General features: G+C 35.8%; 1 protein-coding gene across 1 annotated transcript in view; it reads left to right on the forward strand.

Moving 5' to 3' along the window:
• The window catches only part of SPAG16 (sperm associated antigen 16), a 35,987-nt gene continuing 22,952 nt past the window's right edge, over positions 1–13,035 (forward strand). Inside the window, exons 1-4 of the mRNA XM_026048478.1 lie at positions 1–52; positions 1,816–1,889; positions 2,273–2,371; positions 7,346–7,473. Coding sequence (XP_025904263.1) covers positions 1–52; positions 1,816–1,889; positions 2,273–2,371; positions 7,346–7,473 — 353 coding nt within the window. The remainder of the gene's footprint in view (positions 53–1,815; positions 1,890–2,272; positions 2,372–7,345; positions 7,474–13,035) is intronic.

The following is a 13,035-nucleotide window of genomic DNA, read 5'->3' on the forward strand; positions in this document are numbered from 1 at the left end:
ATGGAGGAGGCGGCGGTGGCTGCCAGCACCGAGGCGGCCTTCTGCCTGCACAGTATCCTCCTCTCCCCCTTCTCCGCCTCTTCCTCCTCCTTATCCTCCCCCTCATAAGGCTCAGTTTAGTCTCGGGTGGTCTGGCTGCTGCCCCCACCCTCGGTCTCCTCAGCGCTGCTCTCTCTCCTTGTCCTCCCCCTGGGCTTGGTGTGTGGTGGTGGTAATGGGCACCCCGGCCGGAGCACCAGGAGCACCGTGGCGATTGAATCCTTGCTTGTGAGGGAAAAACGGTCTTAAGAGCTCAGGTTTGGAGTGGAAAGCCCCATCCTGCCTCTGTATTAGCTGTTTCAGTGAAATGAATATGTCTAATAATGAGAAGACAAGGCCTTGAGGATGGCCAGGTTATTAAGCTCTTAATACAACAGTGTAGAAACTTTACTCGCTCTGGCTTTATGGAAATAGTTTTAATTCTTTTGAGAATTAAACATTCTAGAGTCAGCCAAGTTAGAAAGTGCAGCTTTTACACAGGGAGATGTTTGAAGTGCAAAGAGCGTGTGACTTAGAGCTGCTTCTGTGTTTGTGATCTGTGATGCAGTTGTTAAACATGAAAATTTTGGGATGTATGTTATTACAGGCATTTGTTTCCATGTATTAAGCCTATATAGGATGTTCCTAAGAAGCTCATACAATTCGCCAGCTTGTGAATATAATTTTATTGTTAAATGTGTGGTGTAATCATAGTGTTGGAAGTATACAGATGTGTTTGGACTGAAAATCATGAATTTACTCGCCTGCAACTTCCCTATTGTTTTTTAGTTTACAAGAGAATGATGTCTCCAGCTTTTATCTCAAACCTGACATCTCTGGAAATAAAGCTGTCGTTATCCTTTTCAGGATATGATCTTGAGCTGTTAACCTTTGAAGAGTGCAATTTAACAGATAGTTTTGTTGATGCGTGTTCTGTATTTGTGGAGGAAGGATGCAGGTGGGAGAAGCTTGATGCAAAGCTGCAAAATTGTGCATCTATATTTTGCTTTGTTTCAATTCCTCTTACATAAGAATTTACCATTTAAAATTGATGTTTGAAGTAATGAATTGCAACTTTTCTGCAAAAACTGATTTCCAGTTTATTGCCATGGGTTGTCTGTAGGGTAGCAGATTTTCTAGGGAAGCAGTCTACAGTGTACCTTACTAAAAACACTTATTATAGCTTAAAGGGCTGAGAAATGCCCTTTAGGGCTGAGAAATATTTATTTGGTTATACTTTCCCCTTTCTGGAGGAACTTTCTATAATGGTCAATGACTTTTTAACACTTCAGAATTTTTTTATTGTGCATGTTTTAATTGCTGCTTTGCTGCACAGTTTCAGGAAATGATCTTCTAGTATTCAGCCTATATAGTGTTTCATCTCAGATACTTGTTGAATTTGATCCCAGTTGCCTCTGAGAGCACAAAACTGTCTATACTTAGAGGCTTAAGGACTGTGGAAGTCCCAGTGCACTGAAACTCCTGGGGTAAGTATAGGCAGAACTTGGCCCACTGTTCAGTTCAGAAGAGTGCTCAACTTCTGACTTTGGCTATTTACTTATGTTTATTTCAATGATATTTAAATCTGCCAGGAAAAGTTTGAATCTAAATTCTGCCTTTAGATGCACAGACCTAGCTTTCCTGGGAGTAGTCCATGTTCATTTAAAGGCCTGAGGGAAGCCTGGATAATGTGAAATCTGACTTCATAAAGAATAAGGGACAAAATGATTGCTACTGACTTGAGGATAGCTGATTTATAATATATTATTCTAAGCTGAAACACATCAAATCCATCAGCTGTTTCAAACTTAACCAAATCTCCAGAAGTTACTATAACGGATGACTCTGAAGACGATTGTCAGTATGAAGAGGTAATTTACTCAAGTGATGATCTGAAGTGATGTCTGTTATGTTCATATTTCATTCTTTCCTTGCAGTGAATCTGTCTGAAAAAAAATCCTAGAAGGAATGACCTAAATTTCTTCAGTGAAATGTAATAATGCTCTGAGTAACCTAAGAAAAGTTTACTGTCAGTTGATTTTTTTCTTAATTTGAGGAGGGAGTGCTTATTAAAGGTAAAATATTTCTAGTCAGGTGTCTCAGAATACCTGTATCTTTATTTAAATATGATGAAATACATATTTTTTAGTGAGATTGTTCTCAGCAGTTGTATTAGGAGTGGGGACAGCTATTTTTAAAAGAAAATTTAAATATATTGATATGATGATTGTACTTTTTAAATTTTTCCCTTTAGGTACCAGCGGATGATGAATTCAGTATTCAGGAGGGTGATGAGGATCTGCCAAGGGCCCTGCGGACTATTCAAGAGCAGGCTGAAGATGCCCAAATTTTAGTAAGAACTCTAGATTTTAAGCCTTAAGTCTTTAAGTGAATTGTTTTCATTGTCTTGAAACTTATATGTTATTGGCTACTGGGTTATTTCTCATTTTCAGATGCTTAAAAGTGTAAAAGTAGTGGAAGTGATGTATATTTGCTATATTTCATCCTACCTTTGATGTTGCTTTATTTTTCATCTGATGTATTCCATGCACATATAATATTTGAAATATATAAGTATACAGAAATACTATTTAAAAATGTCATTGAAATATATCCTTATTTTAGGATTAGCAATAGATAGAATGGTATTGTGGTTTCCTGACTCAGCAAAAGAACTCTATCTGTTGAAGACTTGCAGAAGCCTGTTTTTGAATATGTTACTGAAAAAGATTATTTGGATAATAAAGTACATAATGGATTGTTACTTGGTTAAACTTAGCAATTCACTCTTAGCAATAGTTTTGAGTACGTCTCATTTACAGTTTGATTTCTAAACAGTCATTTAATAGTTCTGAGTTGCACAATGGGATCATTTTACTGTATTTTCCAAAACATGATTTACTTCATTTTGTCAGCTTATAAGAATCTAATGGAAAAGTACTTCTCCCTCCAGTGTTTTTTATATCTGTCTTAAGAGTAATCAGTAAGCTATTTTTGTAGTCTATCTTGTTTTGCAAAAGGAAATGATTAATAAAAAGTTAAACATACAAATTATTTTCAACTTCAGAATGGAGACAACATGCATTTTTTTCTGTACCAGTGCATAGCAACAGATCAGTATTTTATTTAAAACTTTGAAAACTGAGTCTCTTTGTTTTTAAAACCAAGTCTTCATGAAAATTAATGACAAGCTTCTAATAAGTTTTTAAAACTGAATATGCTTAATGCTAGTCAAGTAAAGGGAATATTTAATGTTCAGCATTTATTGGGGTTAGCAAAGAGGAAATTTCCCCTGTTATATCTGCAAATTGATATCAAAATAAATAGTCAAACAAGGAGGGACGTTATTAACTTATTACTATAAATCTTTTGATGGTGGCATAGCTAGCTAATGTTTTAAGTGTGCTGTAATTTTAGTTTTATTGAGTGATATGAAATGCTATGCTAGAATATATTCTATTTTATACAAGTGAAGCAAGTTTTGCCTTTCTTAAAATGGAAGATGTGTGGATAAACTAAAATTAACTTAGACTTTGTGCTGATGCTGATAACAGTCTTTTTGATTCTTGACTCATTACCTGGAGATTTTCCTTTTTCCTAATTTCAGCATTTAAATTGTATTTTCAGCATTATACACATGAGAGGAAAAAGTGGTGTAATACACTTGATAGTAGCTTGATATCTTTCATTACTATTCACTGTATTTTTGTAAGATTTTTGACTAGGTTTTTTTTTTGATGCTTAATTACTGAAAAAAATTCTGGGGCAAATATTTTTTGTGACTTAATACTGTTTCCATAAATGAATACCGCAATGCTGAGCTGAAGTGCAGTAGAAAGTCTGTTGTCTAAGTACCAAATACCAACCTCGAGGTTGGTTAGATTTTTAAATTAGCTAATAATTATATCATAGAATAGCTGTGCTATTGAACAGCTGCATAAAATTTGGAGTGATCATTGTGTGTATTTGCTGATCATAGTAATTTGTTTACCTAATTCTATACCGAAGATTGCATTTCAATAGTAGATGCAAATCTTTTCATTCAGAAATGAAATTAAGTAGGGAAGGAAACTCAGATGGAGAGATCAAGTAAGATCCAGACATATTGTGATCAATTTACCAAATACACATACTCTATTTAGAAATTGTAGATACTTGAAACCATAGTTTCTTTATTTCCTCTACAAATGGAGAGGTGGTACTATTCATTATTCTGTGGAATAATAAAACAAGTGTATAGTTACATTCCTAAAGGAGATACCAGGACTAATTTTCTTTCCCTCTGGGTCTCTACCTGGGCGTAGTGGAACTAGTGGCCTTTAAGAAATTTGGTAAGGCTCCCTTACCTGAAGATTACTTGATACAGTGCAGGATTTTTGGCTCACAGCAGGGAAATGCATGTGGTAGAGCTGTGTTTTCTAAATGTCTAAATGTTCTAAAATGACTTTTTTATTTATATGACTGTGTAGCGACCTTAAATATTAGTTATTTTAAAATACGTTACAAGAAACTTTCCAGGTAAAGGAAAATCTTGAGCTGACAGAGATCCAAAGAAAAGATATATATTGTCTTCTACTGGAACTGGTGAAGTATCATTGACACTGCTGTTCAAAGTGTGTATAAAAGTACATATTAAGATAAGTCATTGAACAAAAATTTTGTGTTTTGGTTCATCTCGGTGATAGAAGTCTAAGATACTATCCATGTGCTTCAAAGCCTCATACTAATTATGTTACTGATGTATATTTAAGTCATTTATCTGGGTGGAAGGCAAGCAAGCCTTTGATGAGCTAACATGTAACTAATTGTAAGGTAAGATCTGAACTGTCTCAGGGATGGGGGAAAAATGTATTGTGAAGATTGGAATGCTTCTCAGGGGAAATTAATGGATTCTATCCTGAGACTTAAGAGTTGCCCAAGCATTTCTTTCCCTATGTTGCAAGCAGTTTGCTTATACTTTTGCAATATTAATTGTATATTTGCTAAATATTTTGCTTGCCAGTGAAGAGTTTAATGGTATCAGATGTACTGTAGCTTATGTCCAGGAATTTTGACCCTTTAAATTAGTGTCTCCACATGGGTTTTGGCTGAAAATCTGGCATTTTCAGCAGCAGTCTTATTTTCTTCCCCACCTATTCATTTTGTATCAACTATCTTTTGAAGTAGATGAAGCAAGCAGAGTAATGGTGAGTACTCTTGCAGGGCTATTTTTGGTGGATTTTTCACTCAAGATTTCTGAGGAGTATTCTCTGGCTAGCTCTTTTAATTTATATTTACAACTTCTGGGGAAAAAAAAAAAAGAAATGGACTGAATGACTTTATTCAGTAGATAAAGCTATTATATTTCCTTCCAGGACCTTTATTAATATGCCAAATGACATTCTGAAGTTGAATTACCTGTCATTAGCCTTTATATTGTTATGTTCATTTGATTTATAGGTGACCATGATGATTAAAAAAGCAAACAAAAGAAAAACCACCTTGCACTCATTGCACTCATTTTTGCATATCCTTTTTCTTGTTAAAAGTTTCAGTTCCTGAAATGACTATCAGTGCTAGGGTGTAGCTAATAAATTCTCTTTTGCATGAATCAAGTAAATTTACTTGATTTTTTTTTTAAGGGAAATCAAGCTGTGCCATTTCTGAAGATGAGCTTTATAGATGTTGGGAAATTACAGCAGGAATATTAGGCATTTGCCTCCCTTAAAATAAAGGCAGAACAGGGGTGTAGAAGGAATGAAGCTGTGTCTGCAGATGTACTCTATATGGCTCCTCTATTGCCACAATTAGAGAATAGACTGCCTAATGCACAGTATCTCTAGTAATGGAAATAGGCTAAATATTTCATTGCATTTGACATTTTTCATAAAGGTGCTGCTGGACTTGGCCTTTATGTGTAATTCATTCTGTTTATTATATGGATTGTTTGGATTAAACATTGTTTTATGTATTATATAAAATGGCTATGGGGTTTTCCAGTACGTGGAATGCTGTGTTTTATCGAGAGAAATGCCTTCATATCCAGGTAATTTCTGCAGTTGTATTGGTAGGGCTCTGGGTAAGGATGTGAATAAGGTACAGATAGAGTTATCAGAAATTCCTGGCCCACAGATGCTTTAAGTGGATTTTACAGAAAACTTGCAGTTACTGCCTTTAGCATGTCTTGCTTGAATCTCAGATATTTTTCTGGTTTTCTTGTATTGAATTAGGACAAGAAAGGAACGTGTAGAAATGTTTTCTGCCTCTCTGGAGTGTGTTGTTGTTAACCAATGCGTAGCACACAATCATAGTATCATAGTTTCTTCTAGCAGTACGCCAAGTGGTTTGATGTAATGTGCACTGGAGTATCTTAATGGCCCCTGTTGTGGAGCCAGTGCCTTATGACTTTGAGTCCTATGTGTTGTTCATAAATTGTGAGGCTTTACTAGGTATATTGTTTAATCCATGTGAAGCCTGAATGACTTGGGGCCATCTCTTTAGGTGCCAGGTCAGAGCAGAATCTCATCTGGCTGTCTTGTAACTTCTTTTAACTCTGGAGGCCTTGCTGAGAGCTTGATAGCACGTTATGCACTGCATAGGTTTGGGAGAGGAAAAACTTTCATGGAAACAGCAGTCTCTGAAAGGGATTTTTCTCTGTTTAGTAACATTGCTGTGTCTTGTTTTGCTTCTGATTTTGGCAGCTGTCCTTGACCCATGCACTGATCTCTGAATAGCTGTCTGTCTTGATGGCACCGCAGCAGCTGAGTGAGGCCTTCGTGCACCATCTGCATTCTGCTAGTACTTGTAGCAGTGTTGTCTGACAGCTTCATTCTGTGACTGCAGATGGATGTAAGAAAAGGGAGAAACAGTCTTTGTGAGATTTTTGAAGTTAGTCTGAGGGAGCTGCAGCTCTTTAATTCTGTAGCACAGGTGTCCTTATAAAAAGAATATAAGCCCCCTTTCTATTGCCTTGGAGTGCTGCATCTTTCATTTACTGAGGTAGCGTTTACTCATCAATGATTTTGAAGGTTGCTGAGCTATGCAGGAGTAGAAGTAACACTTTCTCTCTGCTCCATGTCAAATAATCATGAGTTAAGTAGTTTTGAGTACCTATCAGATTGTCAGAAGGAGCGTGCTTGTTTAAATCAGATCATCTAGAGTCATTTCTCTTAAACTGTCCACAGGCCTTGTCACTAGGATGTACTGGATTGGTGACTGCAGTTCTGATGCATGAAGGCAAGGGCAGTGTTCAGCTCTGCTCTAATAGATCTGATTTTAGATGGCAGAAGTAATGATACCTGCAATTCCTTGTTAAGTTTAATAACAAATATCAAATTTTTATTTTCAGGCAACACAATCAGTTCTGTCATGTGAGAAATCTGTGTCTGAAGTACCTGGAGCAGTGGATGACTTCCTTTGCAACTTCCTGGTCAGACTGGGAATGTCCAGGACCCTGGATTGCTTCCAGAGTGAATGGTAAAATATTTCATGTGACTGTCCTTGAGAATTAGCTAGTAGATGCTCAGGATTCAAATATATAAAGATAGCTTTCAAGAAAACTTTGAGTACAACTCAAAGTGTTTTACCAAAAAGATAAATGTGTCGCAAGTATAAGTATGGAAATGATTTATTATGTTGAGGTCACATTTTCCAAAAAGCTGAATCCAAGGAGCTGCTGTCACTTCTGTGAAGGATCATTTAATTTCACTTTTCATCTCCTTTAAGATGAAATTAAGGTAAGTTACATCCTAAAAATGAGGGTTTATCTCCACTAGTAATAAAGGAAGTCTGAGATGACTATAGTTCAGGCCTTAAATGTCTAAATTTTGTCCTCTTCCCTGGTGACCAGAGATACAATCACCAGCGCAGATGGCGTTATTTGGTGAGAGGAGCTCAATCCAAAATGACCAATGTTTTGCTTCATCAGTGCTAAGAAAATATGCTTGTCTATCTAAAATATGGATGCTTAAACGTTGGATTGTGCTCTTTTGTGATTCATGTCCACAAATACATGAAGAGGCTTTACGTTTTGGGGTAGAATAGGTGTGCAGTTTTTGGAATTTAACTTAAATGTCAATCAGAATAGATTAGAACAGCTTGAGATTTTTTTAAATGTAATTCATCCTATAATCAGAGTAAACTCCTGTGCTTTTCTTGTTTCATTTTTCCCTGTTTTTATAAGCTAAGGAGATTTTGTTAGTGCTTTATGCAAGAGCTTAAACTACATCCACACCTATATATACGACTTCCATCACCTTTCTTTGTATAGGAACATCTACAAGTTTACATATACTTTCTAATAATAGAAGAAGAAATACTGTGGGCTCAAACTGAAATGTATTATTACATAGCAAAATAATGAACTTTATCATAAAGTTCTACTGAAATATTTTCAGTTACAAACTTTCTTTGAATCAGTTACTTTGGAAAGGTGCTAAAAAGTGACAATACTTTTTTGTTTGAAATACTTTGTAGTTGGTCTTTAAACAAGTATAGTTTTGGATTTAGGCTTTGGGAGATTAATTACCAAACCTTCTGAAATTAGGAAGTTTAAAAAGGTAGAAATAGCTTCAGCTTTTCTATTGAAACATGTTTAAACCTCGAAGTCTCTAATCTTTAGAAGGATTCTCTAGTCATTGATGCTGGCTATAAGGTTCAGGTTGTGTTTAGTGTAGGGATTACCAGTTGGGCCATTGCCTCTGGAATTAATAATAATTTTTTTACGTAGTAACCATGCGGCTAGGACACTCCTATAGAATGCTATAGTTCTATCTTTTTATGAAGGCTACATATGTAGCATAAAGTTTGAGAAGATTTTATGGATACAGATATTAACTATGATATAAACTGCAACCCCTACATGAAACTGCAGCTTTCTTGGAAGAAGTTACTGTTTGAATTTATACCAATGTAAAATTAAAATTAACAGAGTAAGAGGATGTCTTATGAGGGTCTGTCTTCTAAATCCTTAGTTATACAAATATTTCTTCTTAAATAGCTAATAGTTTTAACTTAAGGAGCGTTACACAAGCTCAGCATGTCAGGATCTAATCTTATTGTATTAAGACTTCTCTGTGCTAATGCCTCATTTCAAAATGTTTCATGTTAGTTTGAAATATATAATTTACAATATTAATGAGAGCAGATGAGTGTACTCAGGTTCCTCATTATATATAGGGACTGTCTTGCACTCATGCTGTGGAGATCAAGTACTAATGGAATTTCAAATGAGAAATTAATATAGAGATAACTTATCAAAAGGCTTGATTTGATGTAATTATCTGTCTTGGAGCTAAAGGCCACTTAAATGGGACCAAATTATCTGTGTTTATTCCAGAGTTTAAGAAAACTGACTCTATTCAAGTATTCTGTCTACCTGTATAGTCATAGTTTGATCACATTCTGTGCTAAGACAAACCTATTCTTTCTGTTATAATGAATTTCGTCACACTTGCTGGGTTTTTTCAGCGGCTTAGTTTTTTACACAGACTACTATTTTTCTGCCACTTACACCATGGAATGTAAAATAAAACTTAAGATATTTTTAGAATATCTGTCATACCATTATATTTTCCTATTCCTTTGATGTGCAAGGGCTCTAGGGCTTTTATTGCTTATTAAAGGCACTGGTTTGACAGCTCTAGAGTATGAAGTGCAAGGGCTGATCAACTGTAAATTTATGTATCCGTCAGTCCCCATAATCCCACAGAGCTCACTGCTGCTGGCAGCATGTTGTCAGTTGGATGAGCAGATGAATCATTTGCTGTTGACACACATGTATGGAGTTATCACTGTGTTGAGCTGGTAAACTTGACTGGTGATTTCTAGCTAAGTGTTCCCAGAGACCTGGCTAGGTTTAAATCTGAGTACAAGGAGATTGGCAGACTCTGGTAACAAACACTTTGAAGCATTTAAATGTGTTTTAAACCATGAATGAGCTTACATGCTTATGCAAGGTATGTCATATTTGTGTTAGCCAGACATGAGGCTAAGCTACTAAGTCATCTCCTTGCACGTGGCCTTAGAGTATAGAGGTAGATCCATTATAAATTTTTCTTTGCAGAAATTAAGAAAAAATCACAGAATTTAAGCTTTCATAGCATTTTTTGTGGACCTGTGTATTTGAAATAGACTTAAGCTTCCAGTGGTCCTCTTATGTGGAAATCATGTAGACACATTAATGCATGATATGCTTTGAATTCATAAATCCGGAGAGAAAATATTATTAGTTCTTGAACAGCATTATCCAAACACAAATTCAGTTCTTAGATTGGAACCACAAATTAAGGAAGTTAGTTTGCTTCAGAAAACTTGAGTGTTCTTACTGTGCTGCTCCTAGTGCTAGGCATCATCCAAAGTGGGTATCTACAAAGATAAGGTGTGTGGAAGGGTAAGATGATGGTGTCTTTTGGGAAGTAATTAAAAAGATGCATTTCTCTTTTGTGATGCTTGTTATCTAGACATCTCTGCATATTATCAGCATGAACTTTGAGCCCTTGAGACTGTAGTATGCACTTGTATAGTTCAGATCAGGAGCAAACAAGGTTTTCTAATATTGAGCAATCTCTAACATATTTATAAATGAAAGTTTTCCCTTGAAAACTATTGTTTCTGCAGTTATTTAATGGGAAATATGTTAGATGCCACAGTAGGCTGAAATTTGGATCCTTTGTGTCTTAATCTAATTCTGCAAAAGTTGCTTGTCTACAGAGCAAGCTCAGCATAATAATATCATCTTTCTACTTACATGCCATAATAATAGATTGGAAGAATACCCTACAGTGAAAAGGCAGTTTATTTTCTGTGCTCTTTCTTGGCCTTCTCTTGAGATTAAGAGGTTATCAGTTGAAGTAGCTTTTGGTAAGAAGTCTTAATCCCAAAATGCTTTTCAGTGAGTTACACCTCAATGAAGGCTTGTCCTGAGCTATGAAACAGCTAATTGGAGGGCCACTCTGCAACCTGACTCATTTAGAGCTTAGTCTTGAAGTCAATGCAGTGTTTAATTCAGTTTGTGCTGGGTTGTGGTGTTAAAATCATAGACGGCCATCTGTTTTGGAATCATAATTCCCCTATATACCAGAAATAAGGGAGAAGAAAAATTATCTGGCACTTGGCTAGGTATATTCAATTTCTACATGACTAGTTTGATGAATTGTTGTGAAATATCACAGTGAATTCTTGTTGTATAGCTTTCTACTCCATTTCGACTGCATGCATAAAAACACTCATTAGTTGTATTCTTAGACTAGAGCATGATGGATTTATGGGGATCGGTTGTATCTCATTAAAATTGTCTTTCAAGATTCCTAGCTCTGCTGGAGGCTCACCTCATCCATTATCCCCTCTGATATGTCTTTGTACAGAAAGTGATAGATTTCATGAAATGGAGTTAGGGCATTCTAGCAAAAGAAGGATATAGATTGAAGGTATTACTGAAGCCTTTTTGAAGGCTGGTGTTATGTTTTTGATTCCATGATAATTCTAGGTGCCTAGCGGGTATAACCAGCATACTTAGCAATAGTGTAGCTGCCTGGAAAAATCAAGTATGTCAGACTAGATTGTTGTTGGTCCTTACCCTGAGTCAGGTAGGTAGAAAAAAGCAAGAAATTTCAAGTGTTAGGTTGAACTGCTGATTCTCGTAGTGGCTGCCAGGCAAAAGGAAGACAGCTTCCAGAAAGGAGAAAACTTTATTACACTACTCTGAGTCTTTACAAAGCAGCAGATAGGTCTGGGCATGAAAGGAAAAGGAGATGCAGGTTGTAGGAGAGATGACTTGCAAACAATTTCTGCGATTGGAAAAGTACCTGCTTGTAATTCTATCAAGTTCTATCAGTGGAGAGGTCAGTGGGACTGATACTCCTGTGACCCTTAGATGCATTTGAGGTTTCTTCTGAGTCTTGCAGGAAATAGAACTAGAGTAGAAATAGAAATAGAGTAGGTGACACTGATGAGGCTGGCTGTGGTAGTTATTCCTTTGCCTATTTCAGATAGTGGGAAACGGGAGTTATTTTCATCTAGCCAATAACCGTGAATGTATCATCCTTAATGATCTCAGTTTGGGCCTTTTGAATAACAGTGGAGAACTATTTTGAATTCCACCTTGTAACTGGAGAAAAATAATGTATGAAAAAAGCAGAGTAATGCTCAGGAATTGTTTTATTGCTTTCAAGTGCAAAATAAGTCCATGAAAAACATTGTCTTTTCTGTAATGTCAATCTCTTTGCTTTCTCCTCAGAAGAATGTTTAAACTCTGAGTAAAACAAGAAGGATAATTTGCTAATACGTAAGAAAAGCAGAGCTTAAGAGTATAAGATGATGCAAGAATGATCATTGATAATTAACTTGCTTGGAGCACTTTTAAAAACAAAAATCTTTTTTCCCTTCTGCCTAATATTTTATTATCATTAAATGACAAAACAATATTTGACTGATGTTCAAAGAGAAGTGTCTCTATTTTCCATAGGAATATTACAAATGCAGTAAATGTTTATGAAATAAATGACTAAGCTCCTTGGTACTAAAACCTATTACTGCTCTAATCTACTACAGAAATAATGTGATGATAGAATCAGTTGTGTTTTGGATGCGCTCACTTTAGTCTTTGAAAATGCCATCACTGTCTGGTGGCTGAATAAGACTGATTTGTAGGGATGAACCCTCCTGAATGGACCATAGCACTCAGGTAAGCAGCTTACCATAGGAAGTCAGGTGGACATAAATGCCTCTAACATTTGCCTTTAATTTTTTGGAAGATTCCAAGTAAGAATGAAGAGGCTTACTTTATTCTAACTCTTGAAATAGCTAGATTTAAATATAGTTTTATATAAAATTTTTATAAATTTTTATATAGTTTTATAATTAGTTTAGAATGCCTAGTTATATACATAATTTTATGTCCGTAGTAGCTTATTTTACCAACCTCCTTGTTTCTGCAACATTTTATTGATTTATAAATGCTGTGCTTATTGTGAAGCATACTTCTTGTGTCCAAGGAGGGGAGACAACACTTGGTGTAATTACTACTTCAAGTGACTGCTG

This window comes from Nothoprocta perdicaria, unplaced genomic scaffold (genome assembly GCF_003342845.1).
Source record: "Nothoprocta perdicaria isolate Ctin4 unplaced genomic scaffold, notPer1 scaffold_11, whole genome shotgun sequence".
NCBI classification, from domain to species: domain Eukaryota; kingdom Metazoa; phylum Chordata; class Aves; order Tinamiformes; family Tinamidae; genus Nothoprocta; species Nothoprocta perdicaria.